This window comes from Phoca vitulina, unplaced genomic scaffold (assembly GCF_004348235.1).
Source record: "Phoca vitulina isolate PV1807 unplaced genomic scaffold, GSC_HSeal_1.0 scaffold101, whole genome shotgun sequence".
Classification (NCBI taxonomy): domain Eukaryota; kingdom Metazoa; phylum Chordata; class Mammalia; order Carnivora; family Phocidae; genus Phoca; species Phoca vitulina.
In genome coordinates this window covers 1131461-1146616 of record NW_022589804.1, presented here as the reverse complement: position 1 = coordinate 1146616, position 15156 = coordinate 1131461, and the positions used below count along the sequence as shown (strand labels likewise).

Genomic DNA, 15156 nt, shown 5'->3' with positions numbered 1-15156 from the left:
TTCTCCTGTACAGCTATCAGAATATATTTTTGAAAATATACATCCAATCATGTTGGGTTTTTTTCTACTACACTCCCTGCAATGGTTTCTCATTATACTTCCTACCAAACACTCAAATCGTGACCATGTTCTATAAGGTTATATATGATCTAGTTCCTGCTACCTTTCTGATTTTCCCATTTGCTTACCCATATACAGACCTTATATGTGTTTTTCCCTCAACCAGAAATGCCCTTCTCACCACTCTTAGCTAGCTATTTCTGTTTATCATTTAGGCCTCAACTAATTTTCACATCTTCAAAGAGAACTTTTATAACTACAAATTTAAATTATGTCTTCCCTAATATTTTCAATTCTTTATTCTTGTTCTTTTATTTCATACTAAACACAATTTGTCTGTGTGTGTGTGTGTGTGTGTGTGTGTGTGTGTGCTGTAGCTCATCCATTCAACTAAGTTTATTGAAGGTTTTATGTTCAGCACTGAGTTGGCTCTGGGGTTACCAGGATGTATGAGTATCAGAAAGCTTATGGTCTGATGGTAAAAACAGGACTCACATACTATTAGAAGGCACTTGGATGTTTCATTAATTTTTTTTTTTTAAAGGAAGTCTTCCATATAAATACCAATCACTGAAACAAAGTCTTAATGTGAGCTGGTCTCAAAAGGTCCAGGATCACAGGATTTATAGAACCAGGCATTTGAAACTGCTAACACAACTACCCTGGTTAATCTCTCATCCTGTGAGGGATGGGGTCTAACACTGATTTTTATGATCTTCCAGCCTCTAGGAGTTTTATACTAGATCTATGGTAATTGTAAAACCACTAGATGACCTGACATCCCACATGGTGGGCCCTCTGCCTGGACTGTTTTTTCTCTTATTTTCCTTGAAAACCAAGTTGTCTAGGTCCTTTCCTCATATTCCATGTCCACAAATCTGCCTTTTATTATATTGTACTAATACTTTTACTTTTTTGCCTCCATTATTAACTTCTTTTTTTTTAAGATTTATTTATTTATTTTAGGGCGGAGGGGCAGAAGAAGAAGGAGAGAGAGAATCCTTAATCAGACTCCCCACTGAGTGTGGAACCTGATGTAGGCCTCGGTCCAAGGACCCTGAGATCACAACCTGAGCCAAAATCAAGAGTCAGCTGCTTAACTGACTGAGCCACCCAGGCACTCCTTTTATTAACTTCCTTTTTTTAAATTTAATTTATTTTTTTATTATGTTATGCTAATCACCATACATTACATCATTATTTTTTGATGTAATGTTCCATGATTGTTTGCATATAACACTCAGTGCTCCATTCAATACGTGCCCTCTTTAATACCCACCACGAGGCTAACCCATCCCCCCACCCCCCTCCCCTCTAGAACCCTCAGTTTGTTTCTCAGAGTCCATAGTCTCTCAAGGTTCGTCTCCCCCCCTTCAATTTTTAAAAAAGATTTATTTATTTATTTTAGGGGGGGAGGGGCAGAGGAAGAGGGAGAGAGAGAACTCCCCGCTGAGTGTGGAACACGACATGGGGCTTGGTCCAAGGACCCTGAGATTACCACCTCAGCCAAAATCAAGAGTCAGCCGCTAAGTGACTGAGCCATCCAGACACCCCCTTATTAACTTCTTTAAGATAGATGTTGCATATTTATTTCTATATCTTTATTTCAATGGTAGGAAAATAGGCATGTAATATATGCATTTAATAAATGTTTACTGAATAAATTGGAAGAAAAGATGAAAGGTATTATATTCTGTTTTTATACTGTAAAAATTAGAAATAGCTATGAAATATATTCTTGAGAACACAATGACATATTCCTTTACATGTTTGGGAGAAAAAAAGAACCCAAACCAAAACAACACAAAAGCCAAACAAACAAAACAAACAACAACAGCAAAAACAAAAACCCAAGCAGAGATGAGTTTTACCCCGCGCTAACATTATTCAAAAACTCATTAGTTAGAGCTTTGTGGTTTAGACTAAGGAAAAGTACTAAGAGTAGCAAAGTTTTCGACCAACTTCCACCCAACTCTGTGCTACTTTTTTTGCTCTTGGATATGTCATGACATATTTTAGCCTTTTCCTGGCATAGAGCTCTCCTTCTCCACCTAAAATGATGGTTAACTGGGGCCCTGCTTAGGACCTTCTGGGAATATCCTGAGGATGGGCTGAAAAATCCAGTAGAAAACCTGGGAATTCTGATCTGCTTTGGGGGTGACGGTGGGAATATTGACCAATCTCTCCCTGTGATGTAAAGATTTTCGTGATCAGCCCAGGCATTGGGAAGGCTTCTGTCCCTAAGGGAATTGTTTGTCACATGAACAAGACCACCCAGATGATAAATACTTGGAGATGTGACCCCCCTCCACCCATGTCTGTGTCCTTTTGCAGTTGACTTTTGAGGCATGTACCCCAGCTGACATTGTGATACATATACCTGTCAGGTCATCAGTGGGCCACGACCCCAGCTGGCACGCCTTGCAGGTGTACTCATCAAAGACATACTCATTCTCTTTACAGGGTGTACAGGTCCAACAACAGCTGACTTCTCCCTTCCGGATCACCTAAGGTAAATGTTTAAAATTTTCATTATTTTTTGTATAGATGAAAATCCAGCAATCCATTATTCAAATATGCTCTTTTGCAAAACAGAAATGGCTTTCACATAAATTATTTCAAGTGTTATCAGATAGGCAGTATATGTATTAATATTCTCATTTTATAATCACAGAAACTGAAGCTGAGTTTCAGTGATCAGTCCACATCATAAAATTCGTTGGTGACAGGGTCTGGAATTAAATTAAATGCAAGTCTTTGGATACTTAGCTTTAGATATCTATATTTAATTAAGTGCCTGTGTTTGTGCTCATATATAAATACATTCATTTACATATATATGTATGTAACTGAATTTTCCCCAGAGTCTGCGTCTGTCTTTCTCTAAAATTAAGAACTTTTACTCTTTGAATTTACCTTTGCTTCCCTCCACTAGCTGAATAATTTTTAGCAAAAAAACATCATATACCTGCTACAGTTCAAAAATCTACCCATATTGATCAAAAAATCACTATCACTAGGAATTTCTACTGAGTTAAGAGGTAGAACATGATTTTTTTTTTTTTCTGGAGTTCATCTCTTGGTCTCTGTTCCTACTCAAAATCTGGTTCAATAACTCACAGCTCATTCTCTCCTATTCCAGTAGCTTTGATTTGCTTGGGATGATGGTGGATAAGGTCATTGAGACTGTTATATACCCCTTCATCTGTTAGATTTTTTTAAGGCAATGGAAAATAATTGAAATAATTTAACAGTTGAAGGAGTCCCAGATGTTATTCTTTAGAAATGGATGTCTTTTATTTTTTTCCACCACTGGTGCATGAATAGCCTCTGTGGAATAGAGACAGCATTCACTAAACATTTCTATAAATAATTAACACTGTGATTAATCACCAGCGATAACAAAAGACACAGCGATGATTACACAGTATACTCCTTGTCCTCCATGCTGACACTCTAACTGACCTTCTATAGTAACAATGTCTAGATATTGACAGCCGTATACAAATGTAATCTGGCACGTCTTTCTTTGTATTTTCTATCCCTTTTGCTGGCTCTTTACACTGCAACCACACAAGGAGAAAATGATGACGAAAGGGTCTGAGGGTCTGAATCGTCCTTTCCTTAAAATAACCAGATAAGTGAGGCAGAGTTGCTAATTAGACCTGTTTAATCTACCTAAAATATTCTTCATAATAATGCTACTTATTGGCTATTTTCTGTGTGCCGTATGCTGTTAACTCATTAAAACATGAAAGTGGCTCTGCTGAAGGTGGCTGGTTTTATTTGGTTCTTTTTTTTAAGGGGAGAGAACTGAGGTGTAGTGAGCTTACATAACACATACGGATAAATGAAGGCTCAAACAATAACCTTTGGACTTCAAGGCTAATGCTCATAAACACGGAGCCTTATTAGTCTATATAAAGGTAGAGTTCAGGGGTGGGTGAGGGGATGGGTGAAATAGGTGATGGCGATTAAGGAGGGTACTTGTCGTGATGAGCACTGGGTGAGGTATGGAAGTGCTGGATCACTATATTGCATACCTGAAACTAATATAACACTCTATGTATAACTAACTGGAATTAAAATAAAACTTAAAAACAATAAAGATAGGGTTCATGATATTTTGAAAGATGTAGTAGAAAGAGTTCTGGCCTTGAGAATCAAGAGGCACCAGGGTTCTAGTCTTTCCTGTAGCCACTAAATAAATTGTTGTGCAGCTTTGAACAGTCCCCCAGCTGATCCCAAGACCAATGCTTTTTAAATAGTATCTAGCTTTATTGGCTTTCCTGAGGATTAAATAAAATATCACAGTGATTTGTAAACTGTAGGACACTCTAAAAATGTTAAGTGTTTTATTAGTAATATGCATATAAATATTTATATAGAGAAATAAATTTGATTTTAAGGTAATTTCAACCACGCTTGGTAAAACTATTGTTGGACAATTACTAGATTTTGTACTGCAAGCAAGCATTTGAAATACTGAAGGATTCTCTTTCTTAGCAGGGCATGGCAAACAAAAGCAGTTGCATTTTTCCTTCTAAAAATATGTTCACTCCCATGCTTTAGTTTGCACTGGTGTGTAAATTTCAGGTTTTTTGTTTTTTTTTTTACCAAAATAAGATCATTTCCTTTTCCAAGAATAATTCCAATATTACAGTCTTTTTAAAAAATCTGGTGACAGCTCAATATGTCTGCTTCAGATCATTTAGAATTGATTTTTTTTTTTTACTTTTTAAATTTGAGATATATATATGTTCTGTTTCATATTCATTTTGAGTATAAGAGGTAGCGATAATTCTGTTACATAGTGATTCCCATTCTTTTTGAAGACCCTGGAAGTAGTCATGCTTTCTTTATGAATAACAGTATGTAACACATTTGAACCTTTGCCAGACCAAGTGTACTTCCATGGACACTAAGTTAATAAATTGGAACAATGGCATGAGGTGTTGACATCTTTAATGAAATTGCTCAGTGACATCTTTAAGCCATATTAAGAAAATGTTGTCGGGGCGCCTGGGTGGCTCAGTCGTTAAGCATCTGCCTTCGGCTCAGGTCATGATCCCAGCGTCCTGGGATCGAGCCCCGCATCAGGCTCCCTGTTCAGCGGGAAGCCTGTTTCTCCCTCTCCCACCCCCCTGCTTGTGTTCCCTCTCTCGCTGTCTCTCTCTGTCAAATAAATAAATAAAATCTTTAAAAAAAAAAAAAAAAAAAAAAAAAGAAAATGTTGTCAATTGTATATTTAATGGAGTGAAAATGATATATGGTTAGGAAAATAAAATTTGGGATGAAAAAAAGACTAAATAAACATTACAGATTAACTAGTATTAAAAATATGATACTAGGGAGTCAAATTCTTCCATCGTGGAAGTTATTCCCAGTAGAATGGGGTAGAAAAGGATATATAAAAAAATCTCCCAAATCAGCCATTCAGCATTTTGAAGTTACAGGTTCAAATTGTCTTGCTGTGAAAGGTCAAAACAAATAACGTCCATGTGGTAGTTTACACGGGCTTATCTTTCTACAGGAGGAAATGGAAATTATGAAAAATCAGTATTCTGAGTGAGTCTAAAAAGAATTTCACATACAGAGTCTAATTGCAAGATGACTGGGCAAGATGCAGACTGTCACTGAATATTAAGGGTTAGCAAACTTTTTCTGCAAAGGACCAGATAGTAAGTATTTTTGGTTTTGTGGGCCAGACTGTCTCTACTGCAACTCAACTTTTCAACTCTATTTATTATAGCATGAAAGCAGGCATAGACAATACAGAAACAAATGAGCATGGTGTACTTCAATAAAACTTTATTTTTAAAAAGATTTATTTATTTATTTGAGAGAGAGCGTGCACGCACACATGAATGGGGGGAGGGGCAAAGGGAGAGAGAGAGAATCTCAAGCAGACTCCCCACTGAGCATGGAGCCTGATGTGGGCTCGATCCCAGGACCCTGAGATCAGATCTGAGCTGAAATCAAGAGTTAGACACTTAACCGACTGAGCCACCCAGGCCCCCCTCAATAAAACTTTATTTACAAAACCAGGCAGCAGACTGGATTTGGCATATGGGCTGTTGTTTACTAACCCTTGTTGTGTACCATCACAAAACGTACAGAAATTTTTAGCTACTCCATAAGCTACTGTGCCATTTAGCAGATATTAATAAATTTATATTTATCTTTATTTACCTTGTCTTTCTCCTTTCTGGTCTTATGCTTACCAAATCTTCAGAATTACCCCTTGAAGATCTTACAATTAATACTGAATTATTTCAGTTTCATTTGTAATCACCAATGAATGAATACCTCAAATGTTCCAAACAGAGTAAATACGAGGTTGATTGAAAAGACCAAGGTCAACTGCTCCAGGTGTATACACCGCTTGAAATGTGGTACTGTAGTATTTCAATAATTATTTGATGAATAAATTATTTTGATATCATTTTTCTTCCCCTAAGGCATTATACCCCAATAACTAAACTTCTTTCTATTTTTATTATATCTTCATTCTTTCTTTCATGACTTTTTATTTCCTCTAAGTGTGGCCAGAACTTACTTAGCCTAAAAGTAACTTTTCAATGTCCTCAAACTACCAGGACTGCCCCTTACCTGCTTTTCACCACACACTTCTTGCTGCTCAGTTATCCTTCTATCCTTTTTAATCTCCAAGTTCTGTTTCCAGAAGGCCCCAGATGAAGGGCTAACCCCAATTTTCCTGTCTTTCCCTTAGTCCTTGTCTTCCTTGACCTCTCTCTTCCACTGAACACCACTTTACATGACAGTGTGCTCTCTGGTTCTATCTCTCTCTAAACCTGTTGTCCCTCACCCTACCTTTTCTTCTTCCTTTATGCTTTCAGTGCAGATCTTCAATATCTATTCTTGGTCTACATTTATTTTCTCTGTATACTTTCAGGTTCAGTGACTGATCTACTCAAACAGCTCCAACTTCAGCTCTACTCAATTAACTTCTAAATCTGTATCTTCAGCCTTATTTCTCATTGTTGTAGACCAATGTTTTCTATCACTGCCTAGATATCTCAAAACCAACAGGCCGCCAAACTAACCCATTGCCTTTCTCTAAAACCATTCCCATTTTTCTATGCTTGACTATGACACTTCCTAGTTACTAAGAATTGAAATTGCAATTGATTGTCATAGACTTCTTTTTCTTCTCCAACCCTACATCCAATTGATAGCCAGGGCTGACTGAGTATACCTCTCTATATGATATTTCTATCAAATATCTCCCTGCTCCCTCTCCATTCTCAGTTTCTTCCATAATCCAGGGTTCTTGTCATCATTATCACAATGTCCTTCTTACTTGTCTCTTCTTTCTCTATTCATGTTTCACAACTACTCAGGCATCTCACCTACTATAGTCCACCTTATGTCAACACCTTTGTCAAGATTACTTTGACTCCTGGTTAATAAAAATTAAGTTCAACCTGCTTAGTATGACATTCAAAACTCTCCACAAATATGGCTTCAATCTATCATTTTGACTTTCTCTTTTATAATAACTATTTAAAGCAATGAACCCTAGATTATTCACTGTTATTCCAGAACAGTCTTCAATCAACTACTTCTGTATCTTCCCTATTACTGTTCCTTCTACATAAGTGACCATTTTCCCACATCTCTCTCTGAAATCATATCCATTCTTCATGGTCCAGTGTCTGATATTTTACTCAGAAGAAATCTCTCCCTTTATTTTATATGAACATATATACATCTGGGTTTTTTTTTTCTTTCTTAATGAAGTCATCGCATTTTATATGATGTTGCTTATTTGTGCCCATGATATTTTTCCTCAGCTAGACTATAAATCTTCTGGCAGTAAATGTGTGTTACTTATTTTTGCTCCATTGATATAAACTATTACATTATTAGGAGCTTGATAAATATTTGTTAATTAGAAATTAATGTGGTTTCCAACTGTGAACTATTGATCCCCAAGAAGCAGGTCTTTAAAAGGCTTACAAGAGTATAAAGGGTGTGGGCAAACAAGACTCATCAACTGGTTCAATCAGTCCAACTACTAAGATTATTGTGGGTCATACTAGCAAAAGGAATTAATGAGAGAAAAGTAAAAAAACACAAAACACAAAACACAATTTCTGACGTTAGAAGCTTATAATGTAAAAAGACAAATATCTAAATGTTTTAGAAGTAGCCAATGATGGGGCACCTGGGTGGCCCAGTTGGTTGAGTGTCCAACTCTTGATTTCTGCTCAGGTCATGATCTCAGGGTTGTGAGATTGAACCCTGTGTCAGGCTGAATGCTCAGGGCAGAGTCTGCTTGGGATTCTTTCCCTCTTCCTCTCCCTCTCCCTCTGTTCCTCCAACCCACCTCCACTGCATGCGCACACACATGCATTCTCTCTCTCTCAAATAAATAAATCAATCTTTTTTTTTTAAAAAGAAATAGCCAATGATAGTGAACACTTTAATTTACGACAAAAATTTAAAAAAAACATGGACTCCATTTTACCTTTATCTGGCCTTTCTCACATGGTTCACTGCACACGGATCTGATGATGTTGTTTTTCTTGGACCATACTTCATCATCATCCATTTTTAATTCTCCATTGTCCCAGCTTCCAACATTGATATAATCAAAATAATCTTTTCCCATTTCCTTGAAATTCATTATTTCATACCTTAAGAACAAGAATATAATGATTATTTAGCTAAGGATATAAGTTTTCAGCTATGAAAAAGCAATAGACTTCACTTCCCAAAAATGTATCTACTGTCATATTAGTGACACTGGAATTTTCCATGACACTAAGCTTAGAATAGCAAAAAAGCCTGTTGGCTTCACTTCCTCTTAAGAGACTTTTTTTTTTTTTTTACCATCAAGCTTATACCTGAAATAGAAGATAATCCCATGTGAGAAGGTGACTTGACCTCAGCAGGATGAAAGACAGTTTTGAAATAACTTCAAGAAGTTTAAACAAGTACTACTGTTAGTCTTCTAAAAAAGATAGAAAGGTTTTTATCTCCACTTAAATAAAATGACAAAATTTTCCTTTACTAACCAAGTTAAGAAATTTGGAAACCTTTAATCTTGTCTTCAGCTTTAGGGAATGTGGGGATAATCTGGATAGGGCCTGATCTTACCTTTTTTTTCTTACCCTTTATCAATGGCTAAACTCATTGTATAAAAGATACTTTCAGGAATGATGTTTAAAATAAGTCTGAAAAGAATTTATGAGGCTGGAAGATGGCAGCAGAGTAGGAGGATCCTAGACTTGTCCCTCAAGTACAACTAGATAACTATCAAATCATTCAAAATACCCTAGAAATCAACCTGAAGACTAGCAGAACAAACTCCACAACAGAGAGGAGGCCTCACTGAAGAAGGTAGGAAGTGTGGAGACTCAGTCTGAGAGAAATAGGTCATGGCTGCTGTGGTGGGGAGGGAGCCACTGCTGCAGAGAAGGGTGAGAGACATACCAACACACAGGGGAGTGCCTGAAGAAAACAAATCCCCATACCAATTGACTAGGAAGGCAAGAGGGCCTGGATTTCATGAGTTCTTGCAATCAGTGGGGCTTAAAGCCTAGAGTTCTAAAGGTCAGTGGGCTTGGCTCCAGGAGAACCTGGAGGATATTGGTGTTACTCTTGTAGAAGAGGCAGGCAAATGACCAGCAGACATGCAGCATGGAAACAGCGAGCTGGAAATTGTCTGAGGCACACAGTGGGGAGGGTATGTGCTCATCTTGGAGCATGTCCCAGAGAAGCACCATTCACAGAGAGACCCCTCCAGGAATGAAAGAACTGGAAAGCACCATTTCCCTGCACTGCCCCTCAGGGTAAACACAGAGCCACCTGTGGTAGTGAGCCCAGCACTGACCTCTCATTACCTGACTTGCTACACCATGCCCCGACCCATGCTCCAGGGCAACCACCCTTCCCAGTCACGCCTGCCTAAATGCCAGCATGACCGGCCGCCTCCCCAACAGGACGGGACAAAACCCCAGCTCACACCACATCTCCTGATGCAGGAGTTTTCAGGGCCTTGATTCTGGAGGCAGTGACAACAGGTCTCATTGCACAAGCAGACCAGAGCACACCTAGTAAAAATGAGCCACATTCAGGCCAGGGACCCAACACTGCCCAAAATAGACAAAGAGAACCTCTGCTGATGACTGGCCTAAAGGATAAAGTGGCCAGGGCACAACAGCAGAGCATGTGCAGCACACACTGGAGCTACTCGTTGAAGTCCCAGGCTCTGGGAAACAGGGGATACTACACTGTAAGCACCACAGGATCTCTTCTTCATAAGGCCATTACCCTCAAGAACAGGAGAAGTAGGTGAATTTCCTAACATAGTCACAGAGACTTAGACAAAATGAGAAGATGAAGGAATTTGTCCCAAATGAAAGAACATGACAAAGTCACTGCCAGAGATCTAAGTGAAACGGATATCACTAAGATGCCTGATAGAAAATTTAAAGTAATAAACATAAAGATACTCACTGGTCTTGAGAAAGGAGTGTAAGACATGAATGAGACCCTTGACACAGAGATAAGCAGTAACATAGCAGAGATAAAAGGCTCAATAAAAGAAATGAGAAACATGCTTGATGGAATGAAAGCAGGCTGGGAGAAGCAGAGGGATAAATTAATGACCTAGAATTCAGAGCAATGGAAAGTGATCAAGCTGAATAAAAGAGAGAATACAGAATTATGCAAAACGAGAATATACTTAGGGAAATCGGTGACTCCATCGAACATAATAGCATTCATATAATAGGGACCCCAGAAGAAGAAGAAGAGAGAAAAGGGGGCAGAAAATTTATTTGAAGAAATAATAGCTGAAAGCTTCCCTTACATGAAGGACACAGATACCTAGATCCAGGAGGCACAGAGAACCCCCAACAAAATCAACAAAAGCAGACCCACACCAAGACATATCATAAATAAAATAGGAAAATGTAGTGATAAAAAAGTTTAAATCAGCCAGAGAAAAGAAGACAGTTAGATACAAGGGAAACCCCATAGGGCTATCAGCAGATTTTTTCAGCAGAAACTTTGCAAGCCAGAAGAGGGTGGCATGATATATTCAAAGTGCCGAATGAGAAAATTCTGCAGCCAAGAATACTCTATCCAGCAAGGCTATCATTCAGAATAGAAGGAAAGATAAAGAATTTCCCAGACAAACAAAAAACTAAAGGAGTTCATGACCACTAAACCAGAAGTATTAAAGGGGACTGCAAGAAATATTAAAGGAGACTGTTTAAGTGGAAAACACAGACCAAAAGTGAAAGCATAATGGAAACACAAAAGCAGTAAAAATTAATATTCCCATAAAAAATCAGTCAAGGAACTCACAAAATAAAAGGATTTAAAATATAATAACATATACCTAAAATGTGGGGGGGAGAGGAGTAAAAAATGGGTTCAATCTTAAATGACCATCAACTCGATATAGACTGCTATATGCAGAAGAGGTTATATACCAACCTAATGGTAACCATATATCAAAAACCACTAATAAATATGCAAAGAATAAAAGGAAAGAAATCCAAATATATATCACTAAAGAGAATCAGCAAAACATAAAAGAAAGAACGAAAGAAAGAAACAACAAAAGAAAGAAAAGGATAAGAGAAAATTTTCAGAAACAACCACAAAACAAATAATAAAATGACAATTAGTACCTATCTATCAATAATTACTTTAAATGTAAATGGAGTAAATGCTCCAATCAAAAGACATAGGGGGGAGGGGCGGAGCAAGATGGCAGAGGAGTAGGAGACCTGGATTTCGTCTGGTCTCAGGAATTCAGCTGGATAGGGATCAAACCATTCTGAACACCTACAAACTCAACAGGACATCGAAGAAAAGAAGAGCAACAACTCTCTGAACAGAAAAGCGACCACATTCTGGAAGGTAGGATGTGCGGAGAAGTAAATACGAGGCGATATTCGATATTCGGGAGGATAGATGGCGGGGGAGGGGCCTCCATTGGCCGCTTCTGGCAAATCATAGAGCCGGGGAGCACAAAATGGGAACTTTTAGAAGTCTGCTCCGCTGAGGGACGTCACTCCGGTGGCTAAGCGGGGTGGGGGGTGGTGGAACCCTCGCGGGACAGTGTGGTCTCAGGACCCTTGGGGGTCACAGAAAGACCGGGAGTGCCTGAGTGTGGCAGAGCTCCCAGGTATCGGAGCAGCAAAACCGGCTGCAGAGACGGAGCCAAGGTGCAGGCTCTCAGCTCGGGGTTGTCATAAACCGTGATCCGGGGCACAGTTGGGCCACTGCTCCTCCAGCAGGGACCCAACAAGCAGCAGATCCAGGGAGACTCACCTTCCTCCCCCGGGAGGAGCAGCGTGGGAGCGCACTGCAGGGATCTGCTGGGTTTGGAGACTCCACACGGGGTCGGGTGCCAGAGATAGAAACGCGCGGTCACAGGCCAGGGGAGCACAGAGTGCGGCCGAAGACCGGGGAGACGGGACTGACTGACTGCTTTTCTCTGGGGGCGCACTGAGGAGTGGGGCCCCGAGTTCTCGGCTCCTCTGGGGAGGAGATTGGGAGGCCTCCATTCTCACTCTCGACCTCCAAAGCTGTACAGGAAAGCTTGCAGGGAACAAAAGCTCCCGAGAGCAAACCCGAGCAGATTATTTAGCCCGGACCGGCAGGGGTGGGGCAATTCTGCCTCCAGGCAAAGACATTTGGGAACCATGGCAACAGGCCCCTCCCCCAGAAGATCAGCGAGAACAGCCAGCCAAGACCAAGTTTACCGATCAATGAGAACGGCAGAACTCCAGCGCTAGGGGAATACTGCACATACAATCCATGGCTTTTTTACCATGATTCTTTAGTCTTTCAAAGTTAATTTTTTTTAATTGTCTTTTTTTTTTTGAATTTTTCTTTTTCCCTTTTTCAACCAACATCTTATCAATCCCTTTTTTAAAAAAACATTCTTATTTTTCATTTTTAGAGTCATATTCTATCCCTTTATAGTAGTTACCCTTTTTTTGGCATATATATATATATAAGTTGTTCTCTCTTTAAAATTTTGAGATAGTTTCTTCTAACAGATCAAAATATACCCTAAATCTCTAGTGTATGGTTTTTTTCTACTCCCCTGCCTGATCACATTCTCTCCCCTTTTTCTTTCTTTTTTTTTTTTAAATCCTCTTCTTTCTTTTTTCAAACAACTTCTTATCAATTCCTTTTATAAAATTTTTTATAATTTTCACCTTTACAGTCATATTCCATCCCTTCATCATATCAACCCTTATTTTTGTACATATATAAGTTTTTCTTTCTTTAAAATTTTGGGAGGCACTTTCTTCTAACAGACCAAAATACACCCAAAATCTAGTGTGTGGCACTGATCTATGTACCAGCCTGATCATATTTGATCATAGTCTGTTTTTTTTTTTTCTGTTTTTGTTTGTTTTTATCTTTATCTTTTCCTTTTCCTTTTTTTTTCTTTTTCTTTTTTCTTTCTTTCCCTTTCTTTTCCTCCTACTTCAGGTCTTTTCTGATTTGTTTAGAGTATATTTTCTGGGGACGTTGTTACCCTGTCAGCATTTTGTTCTCTCATTCATCTATTCTCCTATGGACAAAATGAGAAGATGGAAAAAATCACCTCAACAAAAAGAACAAGAGGTAGTATTGACTGCCAGGGACCTACTCAATATGGACATTAGTACGATGTCGGATCTAGAGTTCAGAATCATCACTTTAAAGATACTAGCTGGGCTTGAAAAAAGCATGGAAGTTATTAGAGAAACCCTTTCTGGAGAAATAAAATAACTAAAATCTAACCAAGTCGAAATCAAAAAGGCTATTAATGAGGTGCAATCAAATATGGGGGCGCTAGCTGCTAGGATAAATGAGGCAGAAGAGAGAATCAGTGAGATAGAAGACCAAATGATGGAAAATAAAGAAGCTGAGAAAAAGAGAGATAAACAACTACTGGATCATGAGGGCAGAATTAAAGAGATAAGTGATACCATAAGATGAAACAACATTAGAATAATTGGGATCCCAGAAGAAGAAGAAAGATAGAGAGGGGCAGAAGGTATACTGGAGCAAATTATAGCAGAGAACTTCCCTAATTTGGGGAAGGAAACAGGCATCAAAATCCAGGAAGCACAGAGAACCCCTCTCAAAATCAATAAAAATAGGTCAATAGCCCAACATCTAATAGTAAAACTTACGAGTCTCAGAGACAAAGAGAAAATCCTGAAAGCAGCTCGGGAGAAGAGACTGTAACCTACAATGGTAGTAACATTAGACTGGCAACAGACCTATCCACAGAGACCTGGCAGGCCAGAAAGGACTGGCAGGATAGATTCAGAGCACTAAATGAGAAAAATATGCAGCCAAGAATACATATATCCAGCTAGGTTCTCATTGAAAATAGAAGGAAACATAAAAAGCTTCCAGGACAAACAAAAACTAAAGGAATTTGCAAACACGAAACCAGCCCTACAAGAGATCTTGAAAGGGGTCCTCTAAGCAAAGAGAGAGCCTAAAAGCAACAGAGACCAGAAAGAACACAGACAATATACAGTAACAGTCACCTTACAGGCAATACAATGGCACTAAATTCCTATCTTTCAATAGTTACCCTGAATATAAATGGGCTAAATCCCCAATCAAAAGACACAGGCTATCAGATTGGATTAAAAAACAAGACCCATCGATATGCTGTCTGCAAGAGACTCATTTGAGATCCAAAGACCCCCCCAGATTTAAAGTGAGGGGGTGGAAAACCATTTACCATGCTAATGGACACCAAAAGAAAGCTGGGGTGGCAATCCTTATATCAGACAAATTAGATTTTAAACCAAAGACTGTAATAAGAGATGAAGAAAGACACTATATCCTACTTCAAGGGTCTGTCCAACAAGAAGATCTAACAATTGTAAATACCTATGCCCCTAACATGGGAGCAGCCAATTATATAAGGCAAATAATAACAAAAGCAAAGAAACACATCGACAACAATACAATAATAGTGGGGGACTTTAACACGCCCTCACTGAAATGGACAGATCATCTAAGCAAAAGATCAACAAGGAAATAAAGACTTTAAATGACACACTGGACCAAATGGACTTCACAGAC

The 15156-nt window shown here is 38.7% G+C and overlaps 1 protein-coding gene across 1 annotated transcript in view; it reads right to left on the bottom strand.

Annotated features, from left to right (window-relative positions):
* The window catches only part of GRM5 (glutamate metabotropic receptor 5), a 552707-nt gene that overhangs the window by 77289 nt on the left and 460262 nt on the right, over positions 1-15156 (bottom strand). Inside the window, exons 6-7 of the mRNA XM_032397660.1 lie at positions 8555-8723; positions 2441-2567 (exon numbers count right to left, since the gene is read on the bottom strand). Coding sequence (XP_032253551.1) covers positions 2441-2567; positions 8555-8723 — 296 coding nt within the window. The remainder of the gene's footprint in view (positions 1-2440; positions 2568-8554; positions 8724-15156) is intronic.